The sequence below is a fragment of the Penaeus chinensis genome, chromosome 4, assembly GCF_019202785.1.
Source record: "Penaeus chinensis breed Huanghai No. 1 chromosome 4, ASM1920278v2, whole genome shotgun sequence".
Taxonomy (NCBI): domain Eukaryota; kingdom Metazoa; phylum Arthropoda; class Malacostraca; order Decapoda; family Penaeidae; genus Penaeus; species Penaeus chinensis.
The window spans coordinates 28673960-28690445 of record NC_061822.1 but is presented as its reverse complement, the minus strand read 5'-3'; the positions used below and the strand labels follow the sequence as shown (position 1 = coordinate 28690445).

At 41.4% G+C, this 16486-nt stretch overlaps 1 protein-coding gene across 2 annotated transcripts in view; it reads right to left on the bottom strand.

The window, feature by feature from the left end:
• Nucleotides 1–11884, bottom strand: part of LOC125046868 (sialic acid synthase-like) — a 12316-nt gene extending 432 nt beyond the window's left edge. The window contains exons 1-7 of one of the 2 annotated variants that reach the window (XM_047644867.1): nucleotides 11382–11884; nucleotides 7151–7309; nucleotides 6418–6633; nucleotides 5348–5471; nucleotides 4752–4987; nucleotides 3647–3817; nucleotides 1–2459 (exon numbers count right to left, since the gene is read on the bottom strand). The exon at nucleotides 1–2459 is cut by the window's left edge and continues 432 nt beyond it. In XM_047644867.1, coding sequence (XP_047500823.1) covers nucleotides 2274–2459; nucleotides 3647–3817; nucleotides 4752–4987; nucleotides 5348–5471; nucleotides 6418–6633; nucleotides 7151–7279 — 1062 coding nt within the window. In that variant the 5' untranslated portion in view covers nucleotides 7280–7309; nucleotides 11382–11884 and the 3' untranslated portion in view covers nucleotides 1–2273. The remainder of the gene's footprint in view (nucleotides 2460–3646; nucleotides 3818–4751; nucleotides 4988–5347; nucleotides 5472–6417; nucleotides 6634–7150; nucleotides 7310–11381) is intronic. The other variant, XM_047644869.1, reaches the window with a different exon arrangement.
• Nucleotides 11885–16486: the final 4602 nt, after the last annotated feature.

Here is a 16486-nt window from a genome sequence, read left to right as displayed (position 1 = left end):
GTATAAAAGTATGTATGTGTGTGTTCGTGTGTGCACTTGTGTGCATTATAACTGTGTTCCATACTTTAAAAGATTTTGTTCACCTAAACCTACATTTAGCTGCACAATGATGAAGTTTTATGTAAAAGATTGTCAGAAATTTGGATTACTCAAGTGTGAGTCCGCAATCCAGGCAAAGCAAAAGTAAGTATCTAAGTCTTATGTGTTTTTATTGTTTCAGGCAGAACGACAGGTAACATTAAAGGTAGATGTCAGTGTCATAGCTGTCAGTTCATTAACACTGGATTCATGCGTCCATGTAAATTACAGTGGGAAGTCAGTATCACAAGTCATCTGTCCATACCTAGCCAATATAGTGCTGAAGTAAGTATTAACACAACGTCCTAGATAGTTCAGTGTTGAGTCAGTATTATAATTATATCCAGAACTCATTCATCACAACTAGTCACTTCAGTCCTCGGAGTCAGTATCACTAACATCATTTGCATAGTGATAAGATTAACTAATACTGAACAAGACAGTTTTGTCGTGTGCAACCATTGGGTCTCTCCTAGTGTTTAATACTAGCTTTTATAGCTTTATCCCAAAATAGCTTTTATGTGACATTCTTATTCTAAACATGCAGTGAACACATAGAAAATAACTCTTTGAAAACACCCTGTATTCTTTCAATAAACACATGGCCAAGTAAGATAAATATTCTATATGATAAACATAATGAAGTCGACAGACCTTTCTTAGTAAAGTATGGTATACACCTTCATGATGAAATATAGTGAACAGTTGTATGATACAGTGCACAGCTTCAAAGTACTCCTTAATAATATGCATTTTAATGTATGATTAACACCTGTTTACCTAGATCCTCACATGTATAGCTCATTTCATTCTTGTAGCACGAAAAAAAAAAAAAAAAACGTACGAGAATAACATCATCATTTTAGGATACATCAAAGACCTTCAAGATATTGTAATGAACACATATGGATGATCCAAACCCTGAACACACCATGAAAATGCAGTGTCCTATTCATGAACAAAAAACGCCATGTGAGGAACGCGGCTTTCAAGATGCCATCCTCATCGGGAGACGACCTATACAACGACGAAATTGAGCAAAGTATAAAAAGGTCCGTATCTTGTTTACCTTGGATTCAGATTCCCCGCCCCTTGTTGGTGGCTGCTCGGAGCGCTCGGAGCACCGGGGGCAGTATGGGCCGAAGTACCCGACGAGATAAGAAATTCGTGCTTGCATAATGAAGTCGCTGTTGTAGGTCTCGAGGGGGGGGGGGGGGAGGCAGTAGGTTAACCACCAGGCTTGGTAGATCATCCTGCACTGGTGAGATAATGCGTTGGTCGGCGGGCATTTGAAATACGTCTAATGACTTCCGCAAAATGAGACATACATTTGAACTCTGGGTGTATGTTGCATCACTGCCAAAATGCATCGCCTAGCACTCAGGCGGAGACGCTGTAGTGTCGCTATCGTATCATATCCGCTTTGCCGTTGGAGAACCGTAGACACTCCAACAGCATAATGCAATAACATAGCATTTACGATGTAAAGAGACCACTGAACACCAGCCACCTAACGCCACAGTGACAAGAAAACAGGGTAACGTATAGAACGCCGGAAAAGTCTTGGAAATTCCTGAGACAGTCGTTGTCATAAAAATCTCCCAGGTTCTGGTGACGTCAGAACATCTTAAATGGGCTGATAGGTACACTGCCTTCCGCAAATTTTATTCTGTTCATTCGAGTGACTTAGGAAACGCTACTAATCAGAAAATTAGCTTAAGGATTTACACTTAAACGGCGTAACGTGCGTGTCAACCTACACACTCATCATTCCCGTCATACAGAAACAGCATGTGGTATACTTTATATCGATCACGAATACATAAATAATTAATATATATGAGATGTAAATGAGTATAAAAGACGTTTAAATTATTTAAAACTTGTAAATTCATAGGGACGACTTAACACTTAAAAGGCCAATCGAAACGTACTTTGCCGACTCATAAATCGACTCGCCTACTTTACATTGCAAGAGTACAATGAGGATACGGGTTAGGAATCACATAACGGCTAAGACGACGCAGCAAGGCTTACTTTTGCCAACGAAATGCACTGTCCACAACCGCCTCTGTATTCCCTTATCTTCACAACAAGCTCTCCGACGCCTAAGATCAGAAATCCTCTTCGTATTTCCATCAGTGCCTAGGCCTCCGACGACACCCTCTCTCCAGGCGTACCCAGCCCTCCTCTCCTCACAAGACATCCTCCTCCAGGATGCTCTCGTCTGCCTCCACGTCGCGGTTGAGACACCCGCCCACCAGCTCGTCGAGACGGGTCGCCGGGAGGCCGCGCGGCTCGGCCACCTTCGCCACGACGTCCTCCTCCTGCAGCGTCTCCCCCGCCTTCAGATTCCGGCCGGCCACCACCGTCTTTCCGAGCTGCAGGAGGGAGAGAGGGAGGAATGGATCAGAAGGAAAATTTACGATGAAAGGATGAAAAGGGGGGCAGATACAAAGATGAATGGATCAAAAGGAAAATATTTGATAAGCGGGTGAAAAAGGGGACATATCGAAAGAGGATGAGACTGATGAAGCGAATGGATGATAACGACTATGATACCGAATTCGTCACTACGATTCAGAATAACATTACGAATATATCTGTGTCTAAAGAAGAAAGAATAAAAAAAAAAAAAAAAAAAAATATCTCATACAATAAAGTACATCTATTCTTTCCCCACCGATCATCCGTCTTCCATTAATTCATACAACGAAAAAAGATCTGAATTCACATACGAATAACTCGTTGAAGAATTTCGTATGTTATTTAATCGTGGATCAGTATCAAAATACCTAGGAAAACTAACCCCCATCATGCGCATAATACACAGCGAGACGAACTTATTGCCTTGATTATGTAACAAAATATAAGAAGAAAAAAACTTATGTCTATAAAGAAAATTGCTCAGTCCGTGAGATGTTTTCCTTTGTCATATTCCATAGTCCTTTCCCCTTTTTGTGTAAAATCAGACAAGCCTAATATTGTATAATTAATTTTGGTCAGCAAATGCACTGGACTAATCCAAAAGTAAATTACATTACATATTTACTTTCTCACCAGTAGAACACCATAAAGAAGGCTCCTTTGTCAGCGAAGTTCTTTCATATAGTCCCCTACGTACTTCTAACCACTCAATCATCACCATTAAATCTTCACATGACTCCTCTTCCCCTCTTAGACGCCCTTCCCTCCCTCCCTGATCCACTCTTCCCCTCTTAGACGCCCTCCACTCCCTCCCTAACCCATTCTTCCTCTCTCAAATACCCTCCACTCCCTCCCTGACCCCCTCATCCCCGCTTAGACGCCCTCTACTCCCTCCCTGTCCCATTCCCCCCTCTAAGTCGCCCTCCACTCCCTCCCTAACCCACTCCTCCCCTCTCAGACGCCCTCCACTCCCTCCCTAACCCATTCTTCCTCTCTCAAATACCCCCCAAACTCCTCCTGACCCATTCCCCCCTCTAAGTCTCCCTCCACTCCCTCCCTGACCCACTCCTCCACTCTCAGACGCTCTCCACTCCCTCCCTGACCTCTTCCCTCTATCCCAGACCCGTCATCCCCCACTTACCTTCAAGAAACAGGGTTCCTCCGATGGCTGGAAGGCCTTGAGGGGACTCCCGAGGGCGGCCTCCACGCTCCTCACGGCATCCACGAGTTCCCTCAGTTCGTGGGGCTCGAGGGAACACGCGTGGTCGCTGCCCTTCCAGCTCTTGTTGAGTGTGATGTGTCTCTCCACCACCTGCAGGGGGATCGGGAGGCGTGAGGGCTCGGTCGATGATGGCAGTTATAACAGGGGGGGGGGGGGGTATATGCAAATTAGGTTGTGGGTGGTTTACTGTCTCCTTATCAGTTTATTGTCTTAAAAAGAAAACTTATTTTGTCTTGTGATATTTGTTTTGAATTTAATAATTATATTTGTCTTTATCTTAAGTGACTCGTCTTCGTAGTAAAATATTTAAAAGGAACAAAGCACTGACTAATATAAAAAACAAGCCTCCTTGATTAATTCGGTCGACATATCCGCTGTAGAAATAGATAACTCGCTCATCAACAATGCATAAGACTTTCTGTATTCCTTATGTTTCGTATCGAGGAAAAGATATACTTCACTGGTTGGATGTGACTGACTGAATGCGACATTTTCTCTATACCATCGGTATATTTCTAATAATTATCATCACCTACCTGTCAAGTGATTTTAATAATTGGTCGATCATTGTCAAAATAGAGGATATGGACTCACTAACATTTCGTACAAACTAAGACCATGCTAGGGGCTTATATTATATAGCTTGTCTGGACTCTAGAATTGCAGAGCCCAATGGAACTCCAAGACATAAATCACGTACTAACTCATCTTCATTACTTAGGTGCATTTCTCTCTAGTACTTGAGTGGTTATGATTAAATCTAAGGGTCCAGCATACTCTATACTCCATATTCTAGAGCTTCCTAATACTGTTTAATGTAGGCCTATCGCTCCCATGAAGCACAGTTCCCTCAACACTCCCATACTCACCAAAACCATGCTTCCTCCTTAAATCAAATCCCTCTCGCCGACTGGATATAAAGTGGATGTTAGGACGAATTACCCAATGTCGTTAAAATCACGCGAGTAACCTAAATACCCGATTATCCACACACGTTATTCACCGACTCAGCAAGCCGACTCACCCTCGCTCCTCGAGCCACGGCCGCCACCGTCACGTGAATCCCCAACTCATGGCCCGAGTATCCGATGTGGGCGTGAGGGAACACCTGGGCGTAGGTGTCGAGGACGCGTAGGTGGACGTGCTCGGGGGGCGTCGGGTAGGCTGAGGTGCACTGCAGGATGACCAAGGGCGTGGGCGGGTCCTGCGCGGCGCTGAGTTCCTCGTACACTCGCGACACCCACTCTATGTCGGACATGCCTGGGGAAGAAAAAGTGAAGTGGGTCACACTTTATCCTCAAAACGCCTGGTCTATTCCATTAATTTCGTATCACCATACACTGCCTCGCGTTTTATCCATAACCCTTTATCTACTTTTCATATCCTATTACTTAAATCTTCAAGAAATGACTAAATATCACACAGCACCTCGCCTCCGAATCAGACATAAAACAAAAAAAAAAATTCCCATAACATAACACCATCAACTACAACCTAACATCAACACTAACATTCACCAACGAGATTTCTGAGCTAAGTATCCCAGCTATGCTCTCCACACCAACCTCCTTCAACAAACAGATATAAGAGCAGATTCCTAAAAAAACAAAAACGGCCCACCTGAGGAAACCACGAGAGGGCGACCCGTGGCGGCGGCGCGGCGGAGAAGAGGCAGGTTGTGAACGTCGCCCGAACCAACCTTGATGAAGGGGACACCCAGCTCATCCAGCAGCTCGACCGTCGGCTGTCGTGGGAGTCCGTGTCATGTGCACAAAAGGGAAATAAGGCAGAGGGGGAGACTTAGTTTCATATTAGAAAAAGAGAGAGAAAAAAAAGGAAAAAAACAACAACAATAGAAGTAGAGAATTAGTTTTATATTTTAAAATACTCGAGAGAAAAATAGGAAAAAAACAAAAAACAAAGCAGGAGGGACACTTAATTTCATATCTCAAATTTCATGAAAAAGGAAATAAGGGAAAAAACAGAAGTAGAGAATTTGTTTAATATATTAAAATCCTATAGAGAGAAAAAAAGAAAAACAATTGGGAAAATAAATAGAAGTAGGGACATTTTAAAATCCAAGTGATAGAAAAAAAGAAAAAAGAAACAAACAAGAACAGAATCTGTTTAATATTCTAAAATCCTCCAGAGAGAAAGAAAGAAAAAGTCTGAAATGACCTGAAATGCTATTGGCGAAATGAGACTATTCCATCCAGGCTTCGAGACAAGTGAAAGTAAATCGGACAGCGACGCAAAGAGGGAAATAGAAGGCTAAGGTCAGGACGAACGAACAATCAAGTAACATCAAGTAATCAAGGCAAAGTGAAGAGGCGGACGGGAAAGGTCACATCAGCGAAAGGTCAGGACAGTTGACAGTAAGAGCAGCAAAAGCAGTAACAGGTGAAGGCTGTCATACGAAAAAGGCAGAAAGAAAGAATTTCGGCACGGGTAAGCATTACAAAAGAGAGAGAGAGAGAGAGAGAGAAAGAGAGAGAGAGAGAGAGAGAGAGAGAGAGAGAGAGAGAGAGAGAGAGAGAGAGAGAAAGAGAGAGAGAGATAGAGAAAGAGAGAGAGAGAGCGAGAGCGAGAGAGAGAGAGAGAGAGAGAGAGAGAGAGAGAGAGAGAGAGAGAGAGAGAGAGAGAGAGCGAGAGTGAGAGGGCAAATAAACACAAACCAAAATTTGACTCACGATATCCATGGCTGATGCCGTAAGGGGAATCCCCACTTCCCTGGCATAATTCTGGAGTTCCTGGAATTCTTCGCGTGAGAACTCGAGATGCTCCTTGTGGGCGCCGTAAGTGTCCGCCCACGCGTTAGGACCCGTGTAAGGGCGGGCGAGGGCGTGGCGGTTAAATTTGTCCTTTAGAGAAGACTTCTGGAACTTGACGCAATCTGCACCGCATTCCTGAGTAGGATGTAAATTAATATACTGAGTTTAAAATTGCGCAAATACAACTGGGTGTGGTATAAAACAACGTATAACAATGCAAACAAGAAGCCTTTAAGTAAACACCTAACAAGACAATCTTCTATAGAGAAACACACACACACACACACACACACACACACACACACACATATATATATATATATACACACACATAAGCACAATCCCCACAAATAACAAAACAAAATGAATACACAAACAAACAAATACATATGAATACCATAGAACAAATATATAACCAACACGAACTCCCATAGCAAAAGAAAAAAAATAAATAAACATGACCCTCCACACAGCAATCAAACTTCCAACCAACCATACAAGAGTGCCACAGACTGCAGCACAGACACTCACTCTCTCTTTCTCTTTCTCTCTCTCTCTCTCTCACACACACACACACACACACACAAACACACACACTCACACTCACTCTATCTCTCTCTTTCTCTCTCTCTCACACACACCCGCAACGAACCTTCGCCCGCAGGATGAGGCTCTTGGCCAGGTCGACGTCGCCCTGGTGGTTCTGGCCGATCTCCGCGATGATGAAGCAAGGCTGGCCCTCCCCGATGTAGCGGCCTGGCACCAGCTCCAGGGGCTCCATCCCTCACACCTGCGGCCAGGGAATCGTCACCTGTCGTTTTGGTTGTGCTTAGTTTGATATATGCTTATTTTTGTTGCGAGATACTGTTTTTTTTTTTTTTTTTTTTTTTTTTTTTTTTTTTAATAATGTATATGCATGTGTACATGTATGTACACACACACACACACACACATACGCACATACACACACAGATATATATATATATTATATTGTTTATGGTGGCTGACCAGTAATTTAAATCATCGCTATTCTATTAATTTTGCTCTATGTTTGTTTCCACATTCATTTCTCATTCTGTCTAGGATATATGTTTTCATTTCACTAATGAAAAAGGAGATTAAGCAACCTACAGGCCAGGGATATGTTTCTGTTTTCGTTAATTAATTATTGTTTTGAATTATGCCTTTTATTTTATGATTACTTATCTAATTCCTTTCAAAAACAACCATAGTGATGAAATAGCAAGATTATGTAAGAACATGCACCGAACTGTAGTAAATATACCATTGAACCTCTATGATAATGAAAACACTACATTCGTTAAAAAAGTAGACAACGCTAATACTATTTTATCCTTACCCAGAAAAAAAAGTACAGAAAGAGAGAGAGAGAGAGAGAGAGAGAGAGAGAGAGAGAGAGAGAGAGAGAGAGAGAGAGAGAGAGAGAGAGAGAGAGAGAGAGAGAGAGAGAGAGAGAGAATGAGAGAAAGAGAATGAGAGAGAGAGAGAGAGAGAGAGAGAGAGAGAGAGAGAGAGAGAGAGAGAGAGAGAGAGAGAGAGAAGAGAGAGAAGAGAGAGAGAGAGAAAGAGAGAAAGAGGGAGAGAGAGACAGAAAGAGGGAGAGAGAGACAGAAAAATGGGAGAAAGAGATAGAAGGAGGGGGAGAGAGACAGAAAGAGCGAGAGAGAGACAGAAAGAGGGAGGGAGAGAGAGACAGAAAGAGGGAGAAAGAGAGAGAGACAGAAAGAGGGATAGAGAGAGAGACAGAAAAAGGGATAGAGAGAAACAGAAAGAGGGATAGAGAAAGACAGAAAGAGGGAGAGAGAGACAGAAAGAGAGAGAGAGAGAAAGAGGGAGAACCACGTTCAGAAACAATGTATCCCTTTATCTGATAAACAGGTCGCTGGAAACACCTTTTTACGGAAAGTGATACGTACAGGTGCCTCCCTCTGACCGTACTTGGTGGCGTAGACTCAAGGTTACATTATGCGTCTCGTAAGTGTCTGTAGAAACTGAGTAAGGAGAAAGTATATTTTATTCGTGTATTTCCGTTTCTTCATACTGAAGACAATGATATATTTTTTCTAATACAAGCAAAAATTTATTACTTTAACAGACAAGTATAGAATTCATTGCTTTAGCTTCATAAATAACACACAGACACAGAAACTTACACAAAATCCAAAAGCAACCAAGAAGTTCTTCTAAAAAAAAAAAAGAAAAAAAGAAAAAAAAAGACTAAAGGTGAAAAAAAAAAAAAAAAATTAAAGAGAGACACAGACGATTTAACACAAGGAACGGATGTCTGAACGTGATGTGTCTGGATTGTTTTTTCTTTTTTCTTCGCTCAATTAAAACAACTTGCAATTCTTCGTCTTTCTTCGTAAATATTCAGGTCCAGAAGCGACTTTTTTTTTTTTTTTTTAATCTTATTCTTCTGACAGTTCCAGTTGCTTTAGTCAAATGTTATTTTAAGATTTCTAGAAATTAAGAAAACAATAAAAAAAATGAAATACACCTTCGCTATTAATAAAAGAAAAAAATAAATAATTCTACAAAGATGAAGTAAAATAGTTACAACATATAAACAAAAAAACAAACAATAGAACAAAATGAAAATATAAAAAAGAAAAGTTAAAGCAATAGAATAAACAAAATGAAAATATAAAAAAGTAAGGAAAATGAAAACGCTTAAAACAAAAAAACAAAACCGGAAATGAATATAAACTAAATAACCATAAAATATTTTTAAAGATATCAAATAGCATAAAAACCCATAGACAAAAAATAACACACAATAATAATAATGGCATAAAAACCTCGTAAACTCATTCCATCCTACACTTTGAACTCTCATTGTGAAAGATAAAAAGGTACATTTTCTCTCGTTATTTCATGCTGCGTTTAGCGTGGCCAGGTAATACTAGGTTGCGATTCCCTTTTAAGTGTACTTAGGTAGAATTATTCATGGATTTCGAGAGAGAGAGATAGAGAGAGAGAGAGAGAATGAGAGAGAGAGAGAGAGAGAGAATGAGAGAGAGAGAGAGAGAGAGAGAGAGAGAGAGAGAGAGAGAGAGAGAGAGAGAGAGAGAGAGAATGAGAGAGAGAGAGAGAGAGAGAGAGAGAGAGAGAGAGAGAGAGAGAGAGAGAGAGAGAGAGAGAGAGAGAGAGAGAGAGAGAGAGAGAGAGAGAAAGAGAATGAGAGAGGGGGGGAGGGAGAGAGACAGAGACAGAGAGAGAGAGAGAGAGAGAGAGAGAGAGAGAGAGAGAGAGAGATAGAGAGAGAGGGAGAGAGAGGGAGAGAGAGGGAGAGAGAGAGAGAGAGAGAGAGAGAGAGAGAGAGAGAGAGAGATAGATAGATAGATAGAGAGAGAGAGAGAGAGAGAGAGAGAGAGAGAGAGAGAGAGAGAGAGAGAGAGAGAGAGAGATATTTGCAAAGTTCGTCGAAGTTAAAAAAAAAAAAAATACGTGCCTGTATGTGTCTGTAGACAACATGCAAGGCAAAAGAAAGGAAAGAGAGAACGAACGAAAGAAATATAGCACAAGATATAAAACTCGAGGAACGAGAGATTTCCCTTTCCAAATGTCGTGAGCCGTGCACGGGGTCGTCAATGTTAATAATTACTGAAAAAGAAAAAAGAAAATTGCAAGGAGAAAAAGCAGCCAGGGCATGATTTTCAGAATCTACGCTGACGCAGATAATTAATTTCATACAATACCCTTGTTTGCTATTCATCCTTTGTGCAACTCAATGCACCTTACTTCATTCGCTATTATCGTCAAACCCTCAAATTACATATATTTTTTCATGTATATCTAGACTCATTTCAAATCTTATCTGAAATATGAGATTGGAATTTTCTTCCCAGTTTTCTCACACTTGTGTTATCTTCTGTTATCTTTAATGGTGTTACTGATTCATGTAATTTCTGACGATGATTTCTGCTTTACTTTTACTGGTTTGACATTCACTGCAGTTCAACAAGCTCTGCGAGTGTACCCTGCAATCCTTGTATTGGTGTCATTATAAGCCTACACTCACATAATATGTTGTTTTTTAATAAAGATAATCACTTGAAAAAGACATATGTCACTTGGAATTCAATCGTGTTTCCCATTCATTTTAATTCGTCTGCCATATGATTTTCTGAATATTTTCCCCTTGGAGACGTCGCTTACAGAGTTCACAGTCGTGGACCTTCCCCACCATTCAGCATTTCTTTCCTTGCCAACCGCACAGCCGCTGTAACACTCCAATCATAATATTGAACTTCTCTGAAATTAGTCCGTAACCTCAGGTATTAACAGTTCTTTGAAATTGCTTCATTATCACAAGTTAGTGTCAAAATGTTTTTCCACGTGACTGGCTGAGACTGTCTCGGTATTTCCATCAAAATTCTCTTATAACACAGCACAACCTCAGATACTAACACAACTCCTTCACAACACTAACAGAAATTATAACACTTTACACCTTACCTGACGTAACCAATGATCGCCAGTTGCCGCAACCTATCTGATGCATCATCGCCAGCATCAACAAAATTGCGTCTGCCTCACCACCAGCACTATACATCGACCTTCCACCATTATCTCCATATAATGAAGCCAAACACAGCACTGAACGTCGGATACCTGTAACACCCTGGCTCTCCTTCTTCCTTTAATCCAAGGTGCTGTACTTAAGACACCACAATCTTACGTAATGACCATAGAAAGTAGTTACGCACGTCTTACGCTACACAATGTACTTCCTCCACACGTTTATTACAGTTCGGCATGCACTTGCGGGCGACGACCAGCTGCGCCAGAAGGAGTGCCAAACTGAGAGTCGTGTGTAGAGGAGGCAGGAGAAATGTTAAGGGAAGGCTTTGAGCACTGACCTGAGGGCGTGACAGTTTGTTTACATCGACGTGCAGCATCCACGCAGGTCAGAAGGTCTGGCGTGCGCTGAACACGATGCTCAGTGCCACTGCGATGGGCCAGTAGACCTAAGGCCCGATTTGGTTATCCCGGAGAAGCGACGACGTTTTCTTAAGAATGGGGAACGCCCTTGGAAGAATTCCTTAGCATCGGACCACAGACAAACAGACGAAAATTAATATGCGAAACATCTCGGTTTCTTTATCTCGTCCGGAGGGCCCTCATTGATCCGCGGTAGTTCTCCCCGGGGCCGCTGTGTCGGAGTGGCGCTAGTGTCGCCCAACAGTGTTGCATGTAGGATCACATGCGGGAATTTAGCCGTTTTCGTCGGTGTAGTGTGTGCTGGTGAGTTGTTATCCGAGGATCCTGAGGCTTTACCCGGGTCCTGAGCCCTTCGCTGTGTCGGGGCCAAGCGAGAGGCGACCGAGGAGCAGTTCTAGAGGCCTACCAGTGGGATTTGAGGGAAAGTAAGCTAAGTTGTCCCGTTTAAAGAGGTTTTGTATCTTGCATTATTGATGATATTCCTTCAGGTCCAGCTTCTAGTTTGCTTGTTGAAAGAATTGTGACAGATATGGAGGAAATGAATGCAACTCCAAGCCGATGATTACAAAGTATCTTTCACCCAATCAAAATATATACAAAACATATTTTTTGCAATGACTATGAATGCACGCGGCGAAATATTCCAATGCAGTTTTCCAAAAAATATCGGTAACATCTCTATCAAACATATTGCACAGACCCCTTGATCATCAGATTAAGAGAAGTTACACAATCGCCTGCATGCAAACAATGTTCACGGCCTTAAAATGCACGTTGGTGAAAACTATCAATAACATCAAAGTGTCCCTCATTGCAACCAGAGTCACACAACCTCACGCCTCTTTTTGCTGAATCATGACCACCTTAGAGGAGGCAATATGGGAGGGAGGGCGAGACCCGCCGTCACAACACTCCAAGGCCATGCTAGGTCAACACTCTGACGTCATGGCTGTGTTGCCGAGATCCCTTTTTTTTGGCCGATCTTTGCCGGTGCTTAGGTCACGATTATTGGCGCTGTCATAAGGTTGTAATGCCTGTTATATCGATAGGGATAATGAGCCTTAATTAGGGGGTTATCAGGTAGCCTGCAATTTTATGATAAGACAAGACACTTTTTTCTGCTTTTCGATTTTTAGTATTTGTAATTATGATATTGTACGTATTATTTACTACTCATTAAATTATCCGTTAACAATAACAATATTATAAATATATTCGGTAATAAGCAAGAGCTTTGGGAGTAGAATATATAGTAGGCCTTTTACTTCGTTTTGTTTGTTTTATTTGTTGTTTTTTGCGGATGCTATAACAATAACGAATAGATAATTCCAGAGTCTGGTTTCATCATAAAAATAAATGATTCATGAAAACACTGATGATGCAATCGCAACAGAATGACCGTAGTAACTCCATAGACAACAGTACACAGACACAATAACGCTCACACCACCAAAACATAAAAAAAAAGAACAAGGGACAGAACATAATAAATGAACTATGTAGATAATAGGGCCATGATAAAGATCATTAAGAAGGTCAGATGAGACACTCAGGCGCGCAGAGACAGTAGAAAACGCAAAGATATTCGGACATTTAATAATCTAAACAAGGGGGCGAATAACGTCGCTAAAAACACACTTACGAAACAGTATATGAATCCAAAAACAAGATTCAAAGAGAAAGATTCAGAGCAGGACAAAGAATAAACAAGAAGGAACAAAACAAAAAAACAAAAAAACGAACATGAGAAGCGACAAAAACGTTAAGAGAAGGTAAGGCTAAACAGTCTACCCAACATACCAACCCAGATTTAATTAAGACGATATGACGCACAAACTAGGACGGGGTTGGACACCGAGATCAGGCAGTCAGTCAGTCAGTCATGCAAGTAACACCCAGGTAGTATCGATATTTATGACGATGGAGTACACGCCCGGCTAGAACAAAGTAGTCATTGCGATAACGTAAATAAAAAAGGCGAGTCTAGCCGGTAACAAAGGCAAGGGAGAAGCGCAAAGGGCATTGGACTTGTTGCTGTCGAGACGTGGGGGATGGGGCTACTCCCCCCTCCCTCCATACACCTTCCCCTCCCCCCCTTACCCCCTCCCTTCCCCTGCCTCCCCCCTGTACACCCTGTAACGTGAATAAAGTGACTGGCATGTGGGTCACAGGCCTGGCCATTGCAAAACGCAATTGCATTAATATTTCTCTCGCTCCCACAATACAATAGTAACAGGCTAGCGTTTTTTTATAAGCCGGGAGAGGTTATTCTTTTGAGCGAATGTTCACTTGAGTCATCGTTACGAGGGTAATGACTTGGTAAAATATAGGAGAGGGAGCAGGCTGTCTGTGACGGCGTGAGGGCGTGCAGACCTGCTGCTGCGGCGCTGGGATCAATGCGGCCTTCCTTGGCCACGCCCGTCGCCGGACGAAGCGCTGACCTGACCTTTGGCGGCCCCGCCTCCGGGCCACCTTTGTCTGGGGGCGGCTGTGGGCGGCGGTGAGGCGCTCGCGGGATGCTGACTTCCTCTGGGGGTGACGTCGCCCCGGCTGGGCTTAGGGTCGGCTTTGCGATGACATCAGTGCTGACCCAACAGACGCACACACACATACACAAATATAATATATGTATATATATGCACACACACACACACACACACACACACACACACACACACACACACACACACACACACACACACACACACACACACACACACACACACACAGTGACACTCGGAAAGAAAGTTTTAGCCTTATTTGTCTAACATAATGATTACATATCGCCCTCAACCTCTCCTGACCTAACCGAGGGCCTATATCGGTTGCCGCTGTTTGTCTTATTTGACACCTTAACCTAATGATAATCTGGATCCATGATTTAAGTCATTGTTATCATACCGGCACTTTTAACCGAACAAAAATGAGTAATCATAATAGGTTTGATGCTAGTTAGTAATCTCCAGAGATTAGCGATTAAAGTAACGGTTTTATTACTATATTAAAGTCTGTTATATTCGAATTTAAAATTGCGTAGGCGTAACTTTGATGCGAGATAACGAATATACACATTCAATTGTTCCTCTTGGTGAGTTAAAAAAAAATAAAAAAAAGTAGATAGAAAAACAATGTGATATTAATCAGTCTTGTCCCTTGGAACAAATATACATACAAACATATATACAAATATACATGAATTCATTTATACATACAGACAGACAAACATTAATCCACCCATCCACCCAGTCAAACAGGAAAATAAACGCGGGAACGACTCAACCGGTGCCACCTGCCGAAGGGGCTGACGAAGGAAACGGTCGGAAAGTGATCAAAGTGAAATCCCCGTTTCTTTCACTCATAAACTTTTTTTTTTGTTTATTTTTTATGTTTCCGGTCTTTTGATGCGAAGATACTTTACGAGGGCTGAGATGTAGGCCTATTTTGAACCGTATATAGCATAGCATTGTTTAGTTATACGATCTATAGAAAAATAGCGAAGTAGTAGACGTTTGGTTGATTTATAAAATTGCGTTAAAAGAATTCCATGTGAAAAAAAAAAACACGTTAGCAACAAGGACAAACAAAAACGTGTAATTAACATGCTTCAAAATTTTATTTATTGCGATCACTGAAAAAGGAAAAACGTTCGTTGAAGTAACATGTTTCGGTTGATTTATGAATTACGTGTAAAAAGTGAACAAGAATATTTCAATGATAAATTTTAAAAAGCGTGTATTCAACATGACTCAATCTTTTTCTCATTTTTTTTTTTCTCCTAAAGGCGCAAGAGACAGAAAGAGCAGAGACGAAATAACAATTGTTCGTGAATCTATTTATGTACCGTTTCGAAGCACATCCTCGGGAGTGAGTGTGTGTGCGGAGGAAGACAATGTTCCGGAGACTCGTAATTCGGGGAATAATGGCGGGAGAGAAGGATAATGTCGACATCCGGATGACGAATCCCTGGGCTCGTCTTAAAGCTGGCGACGGAGATCTTTTCCCACGAGGTCGGCGGTCGCGGGGAGGCACGCGCCCGCACGCACACGCACGCGGTAACGCACACGTACCCACGCACACGGTCATGCACGGTTATGATGTATGTATGCACATACATACATCAAGCAATCACGTACGAACACACGCAAGTACGCAAACACACACACACACACACACACACACACACACACACACACACACACACACACACACACACACACACACACACACACACACACACACACATTTACATGCAAACGTTTATATATGTGTGTATATATATAATATATGGTGTGAATATTTATATTTACATATGCATAGAAACATTGTTTATATGTGTATATATCGTGTACACGCGCAATGTACATAGATAGTAGTATATAGATAGACAGACAGATAAATACATAGACTGACATAAGTGTGTGTAAGTATGTGTCTATGTATAGGTACTTGTATAGACCTTGTATAAGTGTGTGTGTATGTTTATGTTGCTGCATATGCATATAACGCCGACACACCTTAAACATGATTAAATGAAGTTCTAACACGCATAATTAGAATGCAGATATGCAGCCCAGCAGATTCGCATTTAATAAAACATTCAAGGTTATGAAAATGAGTCCGGGAAATAACGACCTAATTAGACGCAAATAAACTTGATGCGAAGTCCATGTCACATATCAGAACAAAGACAACATTTGCGTTTGTTTTTTTTAGAGATGGATGAATGAATACTTGAACAGATAGATTAATAATAATCAGTAATAAATAATATAAATAAATAATGAACTAGAGGTGCTTAAATTTAAAAAAACTAAATTGATCTGTAGGATGAGGTTTGTAGAGATGTCGTGCATTTTTGTAGAGATAGGATTTCGACAAAATAAATAGATAAATGAACAAATAAGTGGATAGATAAGTTAATAGACAATCAATAATAAATAAATATAAATAGTGAACTAGAGATGCTTGGGTTTCATAAAACTAAACTGGTCTGTAGAATAAGGGTTAAAACCTTTGATTTATA